Source organism: Micropterus salmoides, unplaced genomic scaffold, assembly GCF_014851395.1.
Source record: "Micropterus salmoides isolate LMB-PRFRI ecotype aquatic unplaced genomic scaffold, ASM1485139v1 Ms_hic_scaffold_7, whole genome shotgun sequence".
Lineage (NCBI taxonomy): Eukaryota > Metazoa > Chordata > Actinopteri > Centrarchiformes > Centrarchidae > Micropterus > Micropterus salmoides.
This window is the reverse complement of record NW_024044459.1, coordinates 1,473,737-1,495,401: the sequence shown is the minus strand read 5'-3', so window position 1 is coordinate 1,495,401 and position 21,665 is coordinate 1,473,737. Positions and strand designations below refer to the sequence as shown.

At 41.0% G+C, this 21,665-nt stretch overlaps 1 protein-coding gene across 3 annotated transcripts in view; it reads right to left on the bottom strand.

The window, feature by feature from the left end:
• Nucleotides 1–2,494: 2,494 nt before the first annotated feature.
• Nucleotides 2,495–21,665, bottom strand: part of apba1a (amyloid beta (A4) precursor protein-binding, family A, member 1a) — an 87,957-nt gene continuing 68,786 nt past the window's right edge. For all 3 annotated transcript variants that reach the window (XM_038704768.1, XM_038704770.1, XM_038704769.1), the window contains 7 exons: nucleotides 20,980–21,066; nucleotides 18,630–18,815; nucleotides 16,921–17,100; nucleotides 16,403–16,615; nucleotides 12,365–12,484; nucleotides 12,112–12,252; nucleotides 2,495–8,062 (listed from right to left, as the gene is read on the bottom strand). In XM_038704768.1, the coding sequence (XP_038560696.1) occupies nucleotides 7,991–8,062; nucleotides 12,112–12,252; nucleotides 12,365–12,484; nucleotides 16,403–16,615; nucleotides 16,921–17,100; nucleotides 18,630–18,815; nucleotides 20,980–21,066 (999 nt within the window). In that variant the 3' untranslated portion in view covers nucleotides 2,495–7,990. The remainder of the gene's footprint in view (nucleotides 8,063–12,111; nucleotides 12,253–12,364; nucleotides 12,485–16,402; nucleotides 16,616–16,920; nucleotides 17,101–18,629; nucleotides 18,816–20,979; nucleotides 21,067–21,665) is intronic.

Genomic DNA, 21,665 nt, shown 5'->3' with positions numbered 1-21,665 from the left:
TAGCTCTCTTCGTCATCTTTACTTAGCTTAGATGAGTCAAGTCCCGCGACTGGGTGGATGTGGGTCGCGACCTCATAGGCCCCTTCAGCAGTTAGAAGGTGCAGTCTCTTCCTCTCCTTGTCAGCCATGATGCACGTAGCAGGTGCCCAAGGTCAACAGTCTCGCACTCTCCAGGCTCTGGTCCCCCTCTTCCCGGTCACCTTGCCTCGTCAGCCGCACTGTCAACCTCCACTCAAAGCACATGCAGTCACGCTGGCCCAGGATTCCTGGATCAGCAATACTCAGATCAATCCTGGACGAGCCCCCAAAGCTGTTACACACCCCCAGGCGTGGGGTCAGATGCAGCAGTTGAATATCCTGTTAGAAGGATGAAAGTGTTAATAGTAACCAGCGAGGCGGATGCAGTGTGTTACGTTGGCTTCTTCTCTCAGTAGACTGAGAACCTTTCAGAAGGCCACAGGACAAAACGCGTCGCCCTTGAGGCTGCCCCCCCTGCTGGTGGGAATGAGTAGCAACGCCCAAAACCGCCAAACCTTAACATGAGAATTTATAGGAACTCTAAAGGGAATAATACATAATAAATCAATATAAATGTGAACACACGTTTAGTGGGTGTCACAATAAAATAGTGGAATTTCTGTGGGTTCTTGGCAGCTATAATTTGATTAAATAAATTTGTATCCGTTTAAAGTCTCACTGGCAGGATCTGACTGTTGCTGACTCATTTAAAGAAATCAAGCCCAGGAGCTGGTGCATGATTGGAAGTACAGGTGTGAATGTAAATGCTCTGTATTTGTATAGCACCTTTCTAGTCTTTTCGACCACTCAAAGCGCTTTTACACTACATCTGCATTCTCCATTCACACGCTGAGCCTAAGTGCTCAAATAGAAACTAACATTCACACACATTCATACACCGGTGGAACAGCCACCAGGGGCAATTCGGGGTTTAGTATCTTGCCCAAGGACACTTCGACATGCAGCCTGGAGGTGGCAGGGATTTAAAATTAACGGGCAACACAATTAACAGGCAACACTTTACACTTTGTATTTGGAAATAAATAGAAATACAGCATAGTCAAAACAAACAAACAAGCATCACACATAAAGGAAAAGGACTAAGCCAGGTTACATGTGACATTTACATTTCTCATTTACATGGCATTTTAACATGGCTTTAAATTCATTTAATGGGACTAGATCATTTTGATGTAGCAAGTTTTGTTATTTGTTGTTATTGTTAGTTATTCCAAGACCAGGGAGCAAAGTAACAGAAGGCCCCCCCCCCCCAGCTCAGTAAAAACCCTTGTAACCTGGTAAGAGAGCCACCTGGTGGAACGGAGATGAAAACTGCTGGAACTCTGCTTCAGGAGATTTGAAAAAATGCTGGCAGTTTACCCAGCATGACCTTGTATAGAAAGATATGCAAATGAAGATGTCTACATAGACTTAGTGACGGCCAGCCTGCCAGTTCATAAAGCGTACAATGATGAGTACGGGAATCAGAGTTTTTTAAAAAGCGCAGAACACTATGGTACACAGGATCTAAAAGGCGGAGGGGCGGCCTGCATCACCATTGTCCAAAACACTTTAAAAGGTAACCTGCACAAGTTTTTCTCTGGCTATCATGCCTTATTCCAGAAGTAAAAACCCAACCTTAGTTTCAGCTAGGTAGTCTGAGTGTTTTTCCACATGCTACTGCCTGTAAATTAAAGGACAGCAGATCCATTTGAAGTAACAGCATAAACTTTTTTATTATTATTTTCAAGCAAAAAAGAAGAACCCTAACCCTAACCACAGTGGTGGAAATTTTGGGGAAACAACATCCACTGCTGGCACTTACAATAAAGTAAATAATATTATACTATAAAGCTTACCACTGGTATAATATTAAGTCCAGTTGGACAGTTTCATTTCTGTAGTTGTTTTCATTCATTAAATCCTTGCGTAAGAAAAATGATCCATGGTGGTCAGTCTCTAATTAGTTAATGCGAAGACCTAATTCAGTAATACTCATTCATGCAGAACAAGAAGTTCAACATTTCAAATGTTTGCTGTAGCACCTCAACCTTTTTTAATGTCCTGCCCTATCCCAGCTGTGATTGGTCAATTCACAGAAAGTTACTTTGACGAGCAAATTCATGCACACAGCTGCATGAAAGCTTCCCCCTGTTCTGTCTCTGCCGACAGACATTAGCAGGCAGGTGAGAACGGGAACAGGTGAGCGTCACATAGTGCCCTGGTCCTAATACGCCGAAGAGTAAAATGTAGACATACTAGTACCGGTGGCCCTCTTCAAGCACTGCCTGTAATCACATTTGACGCCACTTATCTGTGAAGTGGTAGGCCACTGATGGATTACATTTCGATAAAAATGGCCTTGTTACATTGGCAAAAGTCCAGACGATCCAATCCAGTAAAATATTTAGTCCAAAACGCATTATGATGTCAATAAATACACACAGACTGCTGTTGCATTGTTTTATATTAGCCTAACTGCAGTTAGCATGTATACAAGAAAAAGAGGCCACACAACACAGTTTAAACATCCCCATGAACAAGATCGTTCAGGGCTCATTTAGACACCACAAAGTCCTTCTGCAAGTCATTTATTGTTGTAAATACTGTTACAATCATTCTAGTACAGGAATGTAGCTCCAATAGCTAGAACATCACAGAAAAAAGCTAGCAAATAAATAAACAGTGTTGCTGCTTTACAGAAATAGTATTTTTCTTGTTTTTTTTAATTATCTTTAGACACAGAGAGTTAACGTTTCAGTTACATTCAAAATGAGTGCACTTAAAAATACTTGTTAGCCAACCCTGCTGTCTGCCACCAGCTTCAAGCGCTTGTTTCCTTGGTTAGCTTCATTGTGTCCAGCTAGCCTACAATCCCTGACAGACCATAGAAGGAAAATATCACACACACACCTTATCTTGTGCTCTAGCTGTATAGTATATATAAACATGAATGTCATTTCACACAATCAGTTTCCTACATTTTGCTCGCCTTAAAAGACTCTTCACAATTCTTTCTATTTACTGAAGCTTGCTTAGGCCAACACACAAAACCATTAGAAGTATATACCTTTACATAGTTTTCTATATATTTCATCTATATGTGTATTTTAAATTTCCAGCTGGTTTTTGTTTGAACATGTAGTACATTGGTTGTAATCACACACAACACACACACACACACTAGAAGTAAGAGCAGTACAGCGTAATCACCTGGCTCCAGTATAGCCCATGTTAAAAATCCAAAAGTGGCTTCTGTTGCCCCTATTCCTCTTCAGCATCAGTTTTAACATCATCCAAAATCCAGTAGTAGTAGTAAGGCCAAGATGAGCTTCATTGATGAGGACAGACATTTGGAATAGGTTGGGGCAAGCAGTAGGATTCATGTTACTGTAGCCTTAAACTCAGAAGGTCATGTTCACCACGTCAAACAGAAAAATAAAAACTGGTGATATCAGACACAGTGTGGTGATGTATGCAGGTACATTCCCAGAGAGACAGGAGGGGAACAGAGGAGTCGGAGTTTAAATGCTTTTGTTGTTTTTAAGACTGGTTCTGTTTTACTAGGAATTACAGGCATCCATCATCTGTAACAGCTTCATAAAATAAAAACCTGAGAAAGAAAAAACATTTGTGTGAACTCAAACATTATCTGTAACCACAGTGAAGCTGCAAACCTAAGTTTGTCTCTGTGTTGTAGTTGATGTCTAATCCACAAAAAATAATCAAAACAGCTCTGTTGATGTTCTACATTTTTAAAAGACAGTTGTACATGTACAGTATATGGGATTAGTTCTGTTTAAAAAAAACATTATTTAATCATTTGAGCCTTAATAAATTTAAAGTTTTTACATGAAGCACCGAAACACTTTTGTGACTGCAATGTGACTTGATTCAATTTTAGAATAAAAACATTTTTAATCTGACCACTGCCCTCTTAGTCAATGACAATCAACATGTTATTAAGTTGGATAAAAGGCATTATTTAAAAACTTAAAGGCTTTTTGAATTTACTATATGTAAGTGTGGCATCTTGCCCAGTATGGACTAACTGGACCACATATAACTGCATTTCTAAAGTTTATAATCAACTACTTAGTATATGGAAATGATGTAGGGAAACTCCTCCACTGAAAGTAAAGCAGTTTAAAGGAGATGATGTGTTTATGCCGTAACATCCGTGCAAATTTAAAAACATTAACTTTAACAATTTTAACATGTCCCGCGACCCTGTACGCAGGATAAGTGGTTGACAATGGATGGATAAACTTTAACATGTGTAACCCCTATCTCCACAAGAAGGCAGGCGGGAAAAAAGCTTTACTTTGCTCTGCATTTGAGTTTGTCAGTTCGTCTGAGCACTTCTACTAAAACATGTCTGATCAAAGTACCCTCAATTCAAAACAGCAGATAATCAAGAATATCCACAGAAATGCAGGTGTTTTTACGTGTTTAAGCCCATTACCTTTTCTCTAGTTGCCTGTCGACCACTGTCCAGAGCAGAACCTTTGTTTTTAGATTTTAGCTTTTAGAGACAGCCACAAATTGCCAGTGAAAACCAGCTTGTAGAGAGTGGAAATCAGTGATACACTATGATGGATTATCTAACCCTGAAAATGAAAACTGCATTTTGAAAATGGCCAGGAGTAAGCCAAAGAATATAAGTAAGTAGGATAAAACATATAATAACACTGTCATTGAAGGGTACAGTCACATTGTCATATTAGTCTTGTTATAAGCACCATTCAATTTAAAAACAAGCCACTGTATAAGGTTACTTTGTGTATAAATACACAATATTATTAAATTATCCCAAAACATTAAAATATGAAAAATAAATTGGACAAAAATAATCATGTTTCAGGTTTTTTAAACAAATAAACACAAAAAACAGTGCACCCCTGAACAGTTTGTATTGCAGGAACAGAAGTGATTTTGGAGGCAAATCTAAGCAGCCTGCAGTAGAACTTTGGTGGACACAAAATTCTGCTGTAGTGAGCATTTGCAGAGCTGCTGCCCTTTTCTCTCTTACTGAAGGTCCTTCAAAGTATGATCTAGGAATACATGCGATCAGTGACATGTAATCCCTGAAACTGGCTACACTTCAGTAACTGTAGAGAAACTATAGCTTTGTCAGAACACATTTCCTCTGAGGGGAAAATAAAGTGAACTGTACTATGTGTGTTACAGCAATCACCTTTATAATTACATTTATAAGAACATTCTAAATTGAAGATATTTCACATTAAACTCGTAATAAAATTCAATAAACAACTGTCAACTATTCACAAATTTGGTTATTAAATGATGCTACATGTAAAAAGGTATATGGAAGAGGTCTTTGGTGATCACTGTCTCTTTTACTTAATTCACGGAAAATCTATTAACAGATGAGGCAGGCGGGATCATGTGTAAAATCAGGTGTGTCAGTCTTCATCCAGCCAGAATGAGCGTAGTAGTCTACCGGAGAGGGACCGGGGTTTGGGGTGTACAGGGCCAGGGAGAGGAGGTTGCAGAGTGAACCGGAGCGCTGCAGATGGTTGGTGATCGTTCCCTTTGGCTTGATGAAGCTGATGCTCCTAATTTTACGCATGATCCATGATGACACAGAAAAATGGAAATGAATGGCAAAAATAGCGTATTGTCAATATTTTAGAGACCCCCAAAACTTCACAAATCATGTTTTCAGGGGAGCTCATATCTTATTAAGGCTCCCCCGTGGTTCACACCCTGCTTGTACCATTGCATTGGTATAGTTAAAAAGACATTTTCATAGTTTGGTAAGAGACTGCTCAAATTAGCCAAAAAGACATTGTGTTGGTTGGCACTAGCAACCTGCTGGTAACTAGTTATTAATTATGCTAACGCTTATGTCCCATTAAAATGACCAACTATTTGAATGTAAATAGGGATATGACTTAATGCCCAATTCTGATTTACTGCCCAGAACTCGATTTTCTTTATTGACCCATGATTGGCCCATTTCAGACTCCAGTGTGAACTAGCCACGGCCTAAAAGTGGTCTGCATGCACAAAAGAATAATACACAAGCAGTTACACGCAGCACACAGTTGTATGGAAGTAAACATGAAACAGAGTGGTTCCGATATGACCCTTCACCGCAAATACTTAGGTCTGACACCTCACTGTCACTCCACTGACAACTAGGGGTCGACCAATAATCGGCCTGGCCAATTATCGGCACCAATATTTAGCATTTTTCAATAATTCTGAATCGGTCATCAGATTGCCGATATAATTCATTTTAAAAATGCGTTCCTTTGGCTCTGATGCAGCTGGCTGTTGTCACCACTTTCCACCATTCGATGTCAGGAATATAGTATATTTTACATATAAATTTTTTTCCAGTGAGATCACTTTATAAAGTGACTTTGCTGCTGTATACTTTTGTTGCTGCTCTGAAAACAGATAGTTATAAACGTCATGTTAGTCAAAAACTGTTCTGAATTTCTTCTTTTTTTAAATAATATATTTTTTAAAGGCAAAATAATAATGAAAACCAATAAGAGTATAGATAAAGAACAGAACTAATAAATAGTATAAATAAAATACTAACAATATAAAATAAATACAATATAAATGGCAGCATGTAAAGACGAAGTTTATGATAATTTATCACTCTTAGTTAATGGGTCCTTGTTCTAATTCATTTAATTTACTATTTTTAAAGATTAAACATGACACTTTATTTTAGTCTTGTTATTTGATAAGATACACTTAAAGCCATTTCAACAAAGTTTTGTGTTGAAGTTTGGGGTATTCTAAATTTTGACACCAAGATTAAAATTTTTAGAGCAAATGTATAGCGGTTTCAAATATTGGTCTAATATCAGTCTAATTGGTTACTAATAATTGGTATCGGCCCGGAAAAAAACATATCTGTCGATCCCTACTCACTACCTACATTTTTGCATTCATTCGTGCTGAATTATGATGAGGGCAATCTAGAGTGAGGTCACATTTCAAAAAATCCGACCTGTATCTGATTTGGGCTTACATTAAGCTGGCGCTTTTATCCAAAGCAACTTACAGTTACTGTATATATATCAGAGGTCGCACGCTCTGGAGCAACTAGGGGTTGTTAGTTTAATGGGAATACATGCTAACTGGAGCTACTGTTGCTGCTAACAACTACTGGGATAACTGACTACAGTAGGGTTTGGAAAGGTTTTCTGTTGGAAGTGGAAAATGGAGCCGCAGCGTCAATTTTTCAACAATGCTGCAAATGCGTGGACTGTGAGTAGGGTCAAGATTCATATACCTGTGTGGAGAGCTCTGTGTTGTGCAAAGAACATCAACATTTAGTAGGAGGAGAGCTGAAGGTTGGTCCCATGAAATGTAGGTACAACATTAGCATGTAACATGTCCAATATAAAACAAAAAACATGATTTGGTGGAGGAAATATAACTGAAGACGGGCAGTGTTCTGCCAGTGAAATAGCAGCATGGCAGAAAGCACAGTTGGGGGTTGCGGAGGTCAGGGTTGGATGTGCAGATTGCCACATCAAGGTTAAGTTCCCTGCATGTGAAAATAAGGTTTCTAATGTTTGAGAAGTCGTAACAGTGACTAAAATTTTCTCCAAACTGTCTTAGTTGCCTAAACTGAGCACTAAATATACACTTAGGAATTGTTATAGTGCTAATGTGTAAAGTTTCAAAACATTTGAAGATTCTTGGGCACTACTAGGCGCTGAAAATGTATCAGGTGTAAACATCCTTTCTCTAATTGTACCTTTAGCCAAATGTACACAAACAAATCTTTTAGTGAGTGCTGATGGACAATTTGGGTTTCTATGTTGTTGTCAAAAGGCAACAGAACAACTCAGTACAGTCCATCACTTGTGGATAGAAGGGTACAGGATGAGCACTGGCTGAGCAGGGGGGGAGGCTTGGGGAGTGACAGTTGATTGCAGGAGGGTTAAAGGGTGTGTGAGGTCAGGGCCTTGACTTGTTAAATGTAAACAGGTTGCTCCTGGGCGGTCAGCAGGCGGTACATGGCTGCAGGCATCGTCTTCATATGGATCTGGTAGTCAGAAACAGAACAAAGCATTCAGTTCATGGCATCATTAATAGCAAATGCCTTTAGAGATCAAGTTCCAAATGGTAGCAGTCATTGTTGCTAACCCAGACATTCCACCAGACACATGGAACGTCACGAAATGTCAATATGACAAGGCTGGTGTTATTCTATAATTTACTTATTGTCACTAAATGCCATGAAATAACCAAATAGTGAGTGTGGGAGTGGGAGAGAGAGAGAGAGAAACCATCAAATATCCCCCAGCTATCAAAAGTAAAACTGCAAAAGGAAAATATAAGACCAGAAATCCTAATCCTCGACCATTACAAAGATGGAAGGTCTTGTAATTTAATCTTCTGGACGGATGAACCATGTGCCTGGCTGAATGTGTTCAGCTCTCATTACCCAGCAATAAAGAGAGCAGGTATTTGTAATGGATGGAAAATAAGTGTACTGGAAGAAAATGACTCTGACACTAGCAGAATAACAGTAAACCTGTTCAAAAATGGAACTGCCACGATACAAGGCAACCTGAGACAGTTTGAGCTCGACTTTCCTGCTATGAGACTGAGAGCTGAGAAGGAGAAGGAGGTCCTCACAAGCATCGCTCCAACCCTGGGAGTCAAACCGTCCTGCTCTGTCCCTGCTCCAGACAGACAGTCTGCAGATGCTGACACTGATCCTCTCCTGCTACAGCACTCTGAGGCCCTGGACATCACGAGAGAACACCTCTCCCAGATGGAAATGGAACTGGTACAGATCAGAGAGCAGCTGGACCAACAGCAGCCTACCTCTCCTACTGTCAGGGACTCCCAGGCCAAGAAAGAACAGGACAGTGTCAACTCACAGCTGAGAGAGTTTCAACAAGAACTAACTCGTCAGAGAAGACAGCTGGATCATCTCAGTGAGGAGGTGAAGGAACTTAGGAAGGACAGAGACAACTGTAGAACTGAGTTGGCTACTCTGAGAGAAGAGCTACAGGACCGGGACAGGCTCAGTCTACAAGCCAGACTGAACTCCACACAACCCCCTGTGCCTGCCTCTCAGATCCAGACCACATCCAGCCAAACTCTCACTACACCTGCTGAAGGACAACACACCTTTCCTCGAGGACTCCCCCACCTCTCACACAGCCTGGTCCAGACTCTAATCCCCCCCCCTGTACCAACCAGCTGCCTCCATACAAACATCCCAAGCCAAGATGCCAGTCACACCCCTGCACCTGTCCAAGGCCCGGCCTCTAGCCAGCCTCCGGCTAGGAGCTCCAGACCTGAAACCACCACCACAGCTCCACATCCAGACCCGACAGCTGAGTCTGAACAAACACACACAGGCAGACGGGCTGACAATATCCTCCTCATGGACTCTAATGGAAAGTTCCTGGATGAAAAGACCTTATTCCCAAGGCACAGAACGGAGAAGATCTGGTGCCCCAACACCAGGAGAGCCCTGGAGCTGTTAACAGCGCCTGAGCTAGGCTCGTATAGCCACATCATCATCCATACAGGCACCAACGACTTAAGTCCCAACAGGACAGACTGGCAGACTCTTCCACCAATTTACCTACCAGCAAGATAGTCATATCCACGCTGCTGCACAGGAGAGACTTCAACCCCCACACCATTCACAGAGTGAATGTCAGCCTCTCCAGGGACTGTGCCCTCAAACCCAACGTGTTCTTGGACCTGGACTGCCTGTATGATAAGATACACCTACACAGAAATGCAGGGCCCACCCTTGCTAGGTTGTTGCCCTTGGAAGGAGCCTTACTGTCACTCCAAGGGATAACCACACAACACAGATCGCACACAGACCTCCAGGACCTCTTTGACCTTCCACCATGCATCCACCCACAGAAAGGATGGCCAGGCCACTAAATCTACTGCATTTACATTTTACATTCATTCATTTAGCTAACGCTTTTATCCAAAGCGACCCCTCCCATATCCCAACGACAGAAAGTAGACTACAGGAACAGAGCCTATTGGACTGAACTATGCTGCAGCGGTGAGAAGAGCCACAGCCCCGCCCCCCTCTGGTGAACTCAAAGACATATTACACATGCTACACCTGCTCTGCTCTCACCTCATATAGCTACATGGTGGAAGAGCAGAGACCTCTTAGAGACATCACAATAGTAGTTTAATAGTATAGCATGTTGTTTATTATTTTAAATGAATAGTAATATAAGGACAGTTCTTAACAGTATTTAACACTTGATACAATCTAAAATGTCACACAAAGTTTAATAAATTATTAATTTATTTAATCTTATATATGGTTGAAATTTCAAATTGTTTCAAATTGAAATTTACAAAAAGATGAGTTGTGCTGAGTAACATGTCTACATGTGTGCCATCTACTGTATATACCTCCATCAGAATCCCCCTACTACAACCCAGATATTTTCTCTATTCTTGAGGAGGAAATGAACCATTATAAGACCATGAACGCTCGAACAGGGGAAAGAACTGACACTATGAACACCCAGGGAGACAAACACTTACCTGGAAGCACCTGCTTCCCCCTCCCTGAATGTCCTGCTAGAAAGAGCTTTGACAAGCTTACTACTACAAGCAGTATGCAGCTTCTACAGCTCTGCCGTACGCTGGGTCTGTACAGAGTCAACGGCAGGCTACGAGGGGACTCTCTGGGCCGCTACACTTACTGCTCAGCTCTTGTCAGTAGTACAGTAGATTATTTCATTACAGATCTAGATCCCATGTCTCTCAGAGCTTTCACAGTCAACCCCCTCACACCCCTCTCAGAACACAGCAAAATCACAATCTAACTGACAAGGGCGTAGTCTAACTCTGGAGCCCCTAGTGCCTGTGAACTGTTCAAAGCAAAAAGTTGCTTTGGATAAAAGCGTCATATAAATGTAATGTAAAATATTTTTACATTTTTTGTATAATTTTTTTTTTAAGCACACAAACACACTTTTACTGTTTTATTTACTTAATTTAATGCAATGTATGAATTGAATTAAGAGAGAGAGAGCACAGCAGCTGGCTGGCAATATTTCACATTTTGATTATAGTCAACAAATCCCAGGAAAAGACCCAAACCAGTGACAGTCCGTCTCTCACACTTTCTAACTTCCCTACTCTGTCTGTGGGCGCTCAGCTCCAAGCCCACTAATGAACAATTTAGAATAGAAGAATTTAGCTTTGGCTCAGGAGTAGAGCGGGTTGGCTGTTAAATGGAAGGTCGGCGGTTCAATCCCGGCTCCTCCAGGCTGCAAGTGTCCTTGGGCAAGATACTGAACCCCGAATTGCCCCTGGTGGCTGTTCCACCAGTGTAGGAATGTGTGTGAATATTAGTTTCTGTTTGAGCACCTAGGCTCAGTGAGTGAATGGTGAATGTAGTGTAAAAGCACTTTGAGTGGTCGAAAAGACTAGAAAGACACTATACAAATAGCGAGCATTTACATTTCTAGAAGTTTTTATCAAATTTTACTCAAGAAGGAGGAAGCAGTCCATTTGTTTGGGACTCTATTGTGAGCGTTTATATATATCACGATCCAACTCTTTTCCTGTAGAATGAATATATATTTCATAACGTATCCTGGACTTGGTTTTGTATACATTTGGCTTGGAAAAGTATTATCCAAGTTAACTGGGTCCATTTTATTGGTGAGTAAATGAAGATGTATGAAATGTATGTATTCAATTAAAGTGTGTTAAGATAATTTACAAAGCAACATACATTTTAAACTCTTCTGACCTTGGATTATACACAGGGAGGTCAGGATGTTGTTTTAAAGAATGCACTAAGTGTTAAACTGATCGCACCGGCATGCACCTTGGCTCCTTGCTGCAGAGCTAATAAGGAACCATCTGTTTCTTCTGCTCAGCAACTATCATTCACTGCTAACAACTATAATCATATGGCCATACAGTGCAGATGTTTACTGTATATAACTGCCACTTATTTCTTCTTAGTTCCTTCAACTAGTAAGTGGCAGGAAGACTTTAGTAAGCACCAGAAATGTTGCATACAGTCTGTGAAAAGATGTGTTTGTTATGTTTATGTCCAGTGTGATGCTTTACCTCTCCCACAGCATTGGACAGGATGTGGACAATTTTTTCATGGGGCGTGGCCACCACGCTCTGGCTATTGATCTCGATGATGCGGTGACCCACTCTGACCCCGCCCCGTTCAGCAATGCCCCCACGCATAAGGCTACAGATCTGTTGAAGAGACAGATCAATTCTTTTACATGATAGATCAAATTTCACTCTAGTTTAACAGAACCATGTGTCATTTCACATAAAAACAGAGCAGAATCACAGTGCTACCCACAATGCCATTCTGGACGCTGAAGCCCAGCTGGTAGCGGAGATCTGGCCGTCTGATGAGTACAGTGGTCACTGGGGGACATCTGACAATGTTCAGCTTGATCCGAGACTGGTTCTTCAGACCCTACATAAAAGAAAGACTATGGTATCAGTGAAATGTCAAAAGGTGCACATCACTACATAGACAGATGATAAGATTCCAGTTGTGGCTTTGATAGAAAAATTCCAATGTTGATCCCTCAGAATTTCCATTCCATTTCCAAGTTTCCCTTTTATCCTATTATTTTGGAGAAAGTAGTTGCTAAGCAACACCTTGAGGTTGAAGGGGATCATGTACTTGGGACAGCACACCTGAAAAACTGCTTTGGGAAACCCCAGCAGATACAGATGCAGTATGCTGGAATTACCCAGATGCGAGGAAATGCCAGCAGATTGTGCTTCATCCAGCCAGAGAAGTTAGTCATGGAGTTCCTCGAGGATCTGTGCTCGGACCAGTCCTCTTCACTTTATATATGCTTCCTTTAGGCAATATTATCAGGAAACATTCCATAAACTTTCATTGTTATGCAGATGATACTCAATTATATCTATAAATCAAGCCAGATGAAACTAATCAGTTAGCTAAACTCCAAATGTGCCTTCAGGATGTTAAAACCTGGATGACCTGTAATTTTCTAATGTTAAACTCAGATTAAACTGAAGTTATTGTTCTGGGGCCCAAGCACCTCCGTGATGTATTATCTAAAGATATAGTTTCCCTTGATGGCATCGCCCTGGCCTCCAGCACCACTGTAAGGAATCTTGGAGTTATCTTTGATCAGGACATGTCATTTAACTCTCACATTAAGCAAATTTCAAGGACAGCCTTTTTTACCTACGTAATATTGCAAAAATCAGGAACATCCTGTCTAAAAATGATGCAGAAAAACTAGTCCATGCATTTGTTACTTCTAGGCTGGATTACTGCAATTCTCTATTATCAGGCTGCTCGAAAAAGTCCATTAAGACTCTTCAGCTGATTCAGGTGACAGGAACCAGGAAAAGAGATTATATTTCTCCTGTCTTAGCTTCTCTGCATTGGCTTCCAGTAAAATCCAGAATATAATTTAAAATCATTCTTCTTACCTAGAAAGCTCTTAATGGTCGGGTGCCATCTTATCTTAAAGAGCTCATTGTACCTTACTACCCCACCAAAGCACTGTGCTCCCAGAATGAAGGGTTACTTGTGGTTCCTAATGTCTCCAAAAGTAGACTAGGAGCCAGAGCGTTCAGCTATCAAGCTCCTCTCCTGTGGAACGAGGTTCCAGTTTGGGTTCAGGAGGCAGACACCATCTCCACATTTAAGAGTAGGCTTAAGACTTTCCTCTTTGATAAAGCTTATAGTTAGGGATGGCTCAGGTGAGTCCTGAACCATCCCTTAGTTATGCTGCTATAGGCCTAGACTGCCGGGGGATTTCCCATGATGCACTGAGCTCCTTTCTCTTCTTTCTCTCCCTCTGTATGCAACCTCATCCCATTAATGCATGTTACTAACTCGACTTCTTCCCTTTCCGGTAGTCTTGTACTTTCTCGTCTCTCTCCTCTCTCCTCCTATCACTTGCTGTGGAGTCTGGATCTGTGGTTGCGAGTCACCTGCTGCCCCCGTGTTCCTGCTCGACACCCCCTGCTACAATTATTGTTACTAGTCCTATTATTATTATTGTTATTATAATCATTAACATTACGATTATTATCATTAACACTATAAATATCTTCTATATCTACCATTTTTCATTCAGTCTATAGCAACATCACCTTTACTGTTTGTGCCTGTGTGTATATTGTGTAGGCTGCCTCCCTCCCCTCTCTCTCTCCTTCCATCCCTCTCTGTCCCTCTCTTGCCCTCTCTCTCTCTCACACCCCCAACCGGTCGCCCACCCTGAGCCATGGTTCTGCTCGAGGTTTCTACCTCTGTCGCCTAGTGCTTGCTCTTGGTGGGAACTGTTGGGCTTCTGTAAATAACATCACAGAGTATGGTCTAGACCTGCTCTTTTATGAAAAGCGCTCTGAGATAACTGTTGTTGTGATTTGGCGCTATATAAATAAAACTGAATTGAACTGAATTGAAATTGAATGTTCATAATCATTGGAAGCCAAAATAGTAATTGAAAATAAAATTTGATTAACTACACAGGCAGGTTACAAGCTACTGGCAGAGAAAGCAGAACGGCTAGGCTATGCTATAGCAGCTTAAATATGGTACCTTGAATGGAATTTGCCAATGAATGCTAAGAGAGGAATCAGCTGAGCTGTCAGCCGATGTAACTGGGGTTGTGAGCTGAGCTTGACTTCATTGCCTGGTTGAACTAACGCGTGTTCGAAGCTGAGTGGACTGGTTCCAGTAGAACAGAGAGACCGACCAGACAGATTACAGTTGGACAGAGAGGACAAACAGGCCGAGTGGACTTGTTAAAGTGAGACAGAGGGGCAGAATGACTGGTTTCAGAGGGACAGAGGGGTAGAATGACTGGTTCCAGTGGGACAGAGAGGAAGAGGACTGGTTCAGGTGGGACAGAGAGGCAGAGTGGACTGGTTCCAGTGGGACAGAAAGGCCGACAGATTACAGATGGACAGAGAGGACAGATAGGGTGAGTGGACTGGTTACAGTGAGACAGAGGGGCAGAGTGACTGGTTCCGGTGGGACAGAGTGGAGTGATTACAGTTGGACAGAGAGGACAGATAGGGCGAGTGGACTTGTTCCATTGGGACAGAGGGACTGAGTGGACTTCCAGTTGGACAAAGGACAGATAGGGTGAGTGGTGTTGTTCCAGTGAGGCAAAGTGGACTGATTAAAGTTGGACAGAGAGGACAGATAGGGTGAGTGGTGTTGTTCCAGTGAGGCAAAGTGGACTGATTAAAGTTGGACAGAGAGGACAGATAGGGTGAGTGGTGTTGTTCCAGTGAGGCAAAGTGGACTGATTAAAGTTGGACAGAGAGGACAGATAGGTCAAGTGGACAGTTCAAGTGGGACAGAGAGGCAGAGTGGACTAATTACAGTTGGATAGAGAGGACAGATAGCCCGAGTGGACTTGTTTCATTGGGACAGAGGGACCGAGTGGTCTTCCAGTTGGACAGAGAGGACAGATAGCCCGAGTGGACTTCCAGTTGGACAGAGAGGACAGATAGGGCGAGTGGAGTTGTTCTAGTGAGGCAAAGTGGACTGATTAAAGTTGGACAGAGAGGACAGAGAGGCCGGGTGGACTGGTTCCAGTGGGACAAAGACAAAATGTTTGTATTACCACCTGCTGAAATTCCTATTTTACTTTCAGTATCATAGAAACGTCTTAGTTGTAAATATCTGAAAAGGTCCCTATTTTCAAAATTTAATTTGTGTTTGAGATTTATAAAAGTCTGACTGTACATATCACTGTCATTCCTTTTTATGTCCACCTCGCAAACACATTATCTGTCTTTCAAGGACAAAACTTAGGGGGTCTGAAAATTCCAAATCAAAGGTTTACTATCTGCTTCCAAGTTTTATTTTCTAACAATCTTGTTTGAAATTTAAACTGAACCTTCTAAAACTGAGTTAAAAAAACTTGCTCAGTCTTGCTTTTATCAGCCTAAGTGGGACTGTCTGAAAAGACCTGTTCCAATCAAAGACCCTTACACAGGCTACAGACTGTGTATAATGCAGTATAAAACTGCCAGATATCCTTTAAATACAATTTAGTGATGGGATAAAGCTACAGCTGTTTAGCCTCTTTACACTAACTGCCAGTCGATTCTTGATCTTCATTTTAATGTTTTGTTGCAAGTCATCCTCCTCTCCTCTTGTTCATTTCCTGTCTGTATCTCTGCTCTGTCTATAAAAATATTGGCAACATGGCAAAAATAAACCTTGAAAAAAAGGTTTTTATGTATCGCACTTAGTAACATTTTGCTTAGATTTGGCTTCTATATTGTTTAGCACTTTGTTACTTTTGTTTTGCAGCGGTGGGCACCTCCATAATCAGTATCTTCATTCATAATATCTGTTTTAAAGATTTGGGCGTTCACATACCTTGATGATGCTCTGGCAGGTGGACAGTGGCAGTCCCACCAGACTGGTCCCATTAATGGACATGATCTGGTCTCCTATGTTCAGTCTGCCAGACCTCTCAGCTGGCCCAGCATGCATCATGTTGGCAATGATAACAGTGGGAAGGATGGAGCCCCACCCACTCTCCACAATCACCACACCCATTATCTCTCCTTTAGCTTTCTCTATGAGCACCTGAGGTCACAGCAGGCAAAGAGAAACAACACAAAATCATTTCTGTCAGAGAGAAATTTAATCCAACTTTTCACTTTGTTTAATACAATTTTCCACATAATGCAAAAACACAGAAAACAGTATAGTTTTAGTGGTTTCACTGCATTTACGTAGATGCCACTGACAGCTAGCAATAACAGCAAAACCTTTGGAATCTAGAAGTTCAAAGCAGCAGCACTGTAAGAACCAGTAGCAACGGTAAAGAAACGGATCATTGAATTGTTTATTTTGAACAGTATATGACATTCAGTTAAATCCCAGCTTACATCTTTGCAGTTCTCAGACTTGGAGAAGTGGATGAGGTCATCGTTGTACATGTCCTGAGTGTTGAGCAGGTCACTGTACTCCTTCTGGCTCAGGTCCTCAGGGTTAATGCCATTGGCCCGTAAAAATTCCTGGTAAGCCACACTGAAGGCCTGCCCGATGGACTGGGCAATTAACTGGGCCTAGAAGACAGGATGCGTAGGGGAGAGAAGTGGCAGAATTTTTGAAATAATTCTAATTGTTTATATTATGTAGAGATTAGATACTTATTGTATTAGTCCTTTCTGAAATTAATGGTGTGCCATATAGCAATAGTCAGACCAACAACAAACCAACGTACAGACAACTACAGTACCGACACAAACATCACCAGAGTGCGCTACATAATATACTAAGGTACAGCTTCCTCACAACCAGAGATTCAGTAAGTTTTTTGTTTCACAGTTTGTTTAACAACGCAATATTGGTAGGCACAAATGATCTGCGGGCCCAGTTGGTGATGGTACCCTATACAGTCTGCCTGATGGTAACAGCTCGTACACGCTAAATAGGGGATGTGATACATCTCTAATAATAACCTGCTGTCTCCTCATTTGGGACTCACAGGTCATCGTCATGCAGTTTTTCTGCTGTCCAGCAATCTTACTGGACATCTTGAATATCTTATACAGTTTATTTTTATTATTTACTGACAATGTAATATACCAGACAATGGAACAAAAGGTTAATATGCTGTCCACGAAGGAGCGATAGAAGAGGATCATTATATCTCTCTCCACAACAAACTGTCTCAGTTCATGCATAAAATATAGACGCTGCAGACCTTTCTTATAAATAACATCTGTGTTAAAATTCCATGACTGTTGTGCATCCATTACTGTAGTATTTGTAATCATCTATCATTTCCATACCCTCTCCATCCATAGTCAATTGTTCGTGGGTGTTCCTAACATTCCTTTTTTAGTTTTCTTGGTGTTCAATTGAAGAAAACTTGACCTACACCAACCAACTGCTCTACCCACCCCTGGTAGCAGGTCATCTTGAATCAAACCACCGATTGCCATATCGTCATTAAATTTAATAGTAACATTCTCAGTGTTGCTTCAACATTAATTTGTATAGAGGGTAAATAAGACTGGGGAAATAGCACTTCCTTGTGGAGCCCCTGTGTTGGTAATAATAGGAGAAGACGCTGCTTCATTTACTCTGACACACTGTACTCGGTCAGCCAAAAAGGACTCTACCCATCTAATGATGTGACTATACTCCTAACTGCAGTACTCGCTCCTTCATAGTATGGGGTCTGATGGTATTAAATGCAGATGAAAAATCTACAAAGAGAACACAATCATATCGTTTAGGTCAATTAAGATGACAATAAATATAATGCAGCATAAATGAAAGGGCATCTTCTGTACTCCTGTCCTTCCTATTTGCAAATTGTAGTGCGTCCAGTTCATGTTGCACTTCCTTAAGGACATGATTTAAGACAATCCTCTCAAGACCCTTCATTACAACTGATGTTCAGGCAACTGGCCGATAATCATTTAAGACAGACGGTTGTGACATTTTTGGTACTGGCACTATGAGTGAATGAGTAATGGTCAGCTCAGCTGCTTTTTACCCAACTGATTAAACTGTCAAAATGTAAAATTGCATGTTGTCCCTTCTGACTTGCAAAGACATCATTGAACTTTATTGGTGGACTCACATCCTCAGACTCAAACACGTGGCATATCATCTTGTACTGGCGCTTGCTGTCTTGACCTGGGTCTGAGGCCTCCACATTCTCCTGAGAGTCGGGTCGAGGCATCCTGCGCCGGGCCATCAGAACCACAATGTTGCCAATGTCAGCAATGTAGGAGATGGTCCGTAAAGGGTGGTCCATCATGGTCTCCTGGAAGTCAGAGGACCATAACAGTCCTTATTATCATCTAAATCTCAGGTTAGAAACCATACTAAGTAATAAACATTGAAAAAATTAAATTTATGCAAACAACATGGACAGCTACTTAAGGACATCTTATTAAAAAAAGTATACAGATCCACATTGGAAGTTATACTGTTCCCCTAAATACATCTTGACTCAACACTCCAAAGGCCTTTTCCTCTTAAATTTTAAAAAATGCTTAATACTTTTCTACCATATGACCCAAGGGACCTCTGTACAAACCAGAAACAGACTGTGATACCCTATATCTAGCTATTTATTATTGATCTTAACAACATGCAACTAGGGATCATCTCAGAGCACTGATATAGCTGCTTTGGACTACACATTCATGGTTATGTGTGTATGATACATGTTAATCTGCATTACATTACTTCTTCACCAAACTTAAGGAGCCACTTGTAGGTTGATTTTTATTGAAATTTATACTTAACCTTCCTTGAAAATTACCATTTGAAAAGTGAATGCAGAATTGTATGTTTTAAAAGACATGTGGCCAACATTTCAGAGGAAAATGTAGCTCTTTTTTTCAACATTGTGTCATATATCTTATAACAAAAGGGAGTTGTTACCCCAGATTATTCTCCCTTGGAATCAACAAGCAGTAGTAGGTGGTGGTCAGTCTGAAAAGTTGTAATTTAAGTTAACTAACCATCAGGTACATGTTATGGTTTTATGCCAAAGAGTAAAATGTCGAGGTACTGCGTACCGGTCCACTTCAAGCATGGCTGTTCTTATTTTAGACCAGATGTTCCTGGTGATATGAGTCTAGTTCAGTTCATGTCGAAGCCAGGACCATGAAAGGCTGATAGCTGCTGCGGCTCCGTTAGTACACACAGCAGCTTCATCGGGAAGCGTTGACTGTGCAAGTGTGGTTTTCTAACATTTGCTAACCAAAATTCCAAAATTAGGGTTGGGTACAGTACTGTAAAAGGTAGTGCGGAATATCTCTCCTATGGCTATTATTTCGTCTAATCCTGGTCTGCTCCTGGACTCTTGGACACCTAACAGGCTCAAAATTATAAGGCTGAGATCCATCATATGGGTGTGAATATACATTTTCCTCTTCAGTGTCAAAACCAGTGCGGGGATCTATACTGCTGAATCAGAAACCGGCGCTAACGTGGCTGCTCTCCCTTTTGTTATCGCACATCCAATTCGTCTTTTTTGATGGGGGAAGTAAAACTCTTACAAAAACCTCTCCAGAAGTTACTCTTGTGTATATAGATTTTCTCCTACACACTGACTCACTGGGGTCTCCAACATGACAGTTGCTCTTTAAGACCATTTTAATGCCAATACCAAGAAATTTAATAGCTGCTTCACAGTCATACCGGCCGAAGTATGAAAGATATCAATAAAAACCAGTAAGGACGATATGCCCTGCAATTAAAGTCCATGAAATAATAGACATTTAGATCACATTTCTGTCAATTCATTGTCAAACATAAGGAATGTTTTTGCTAAAATCACAGACAATAACATCTTTACAGGCACACCAATGTTGATGTGTTCTGAAGGGAAACCGAACATCATCAGCAGTGTGGTGGCATGCTGCTGCTTTTTCTGCACTGATCTCAACAATAATAGCATACAGTAGTAACTTTCTTGAAAGCCGCTTTGTTTAACCACGTTTATATTGCGCAAAATTGACATTCGCAGGAAAGATACAACTTTATCAGATAGCCACTCTTAGCCCATCAAGGGCTATGCATACCACTAACATAACTGTTTCAGTTATGAATTACATTTATATCTTATTGCTGTGATACATATTCATATATTTAAATTTAAACTCAAACTGATGTTGTAACTGCTTGTTCTGTTTCAGAAGTTAGAGATAGAGCATGCTTTATTTCCTGACCAGATATTCCTACTCCCTCAATGAATTAGTTCCAGAAAGCAGGCACAGCTCAGCTCTCAGATCAAAGTTTATAGCTGATTGGCTGGTTAGGAGCACAGACTAAGTGTGCAGCATCAAAGGTCTCTGTGTAGGCCTACTGGACTCCATTTGAATGTATTCTTTAAAGATCTGGTGATATGAGGGTTCTTTCTCAGTAAGGTGAAAAGAAAAGACACTGCAGATGTGTACGTTAGTCACAGTGAGTACCTGGGAGTCAGCATTGAGAACTTTGATTCTCTGAGTGGAGATGAAGAGATCCACCTCTGTCATGGGCTGAGGCTCACCCTCAGGGCCCTACACACAAATGCACAACCACATTAACAAGCAAGATTTGACACACATTCATAAAACACACAGACTGACAAAAAAAGGGAAAAACGTTAGTCAATGAATGAATAAACAGACATTCAAAGTTAGAGGTCAGTCTCATTACCACTAGAGCACACAGTGAAAGATAAAACAGTTGCTAAATGCATTGGACTTTCTGATCCATAAATCCCAAAATATGACTTTAACTCAAGGTTGGACTCGAGGTACAGAGCTAGCTGTAACAACTCCTAACAGAAAACCCACATTTACTGTACTGCAGATAGTGAATTCATTACACTACTGCTGAACATTTAGCAAAAAATGCCAAAGCTGAGCTGTTTTTACACCTTTTATTTCAGAACACTATGAAATGTAGTAGTTTGACCTCCAGTGAACATCACATCTGCTTTTGTCATTGTAAAAGTCACAAAACATCAATGTTGCACTGTAAAGCAAAGCAGAATTTCTTTAATCCTCTCATCTAACTCTTCTTTTAAGTGGCTTTGATTTTCAGAACACAATAAAGTGAATGGAAAACCAATGGGTACCCAGAGGTAGGGGAAAAAGCTTTGGAAAATGGTCAG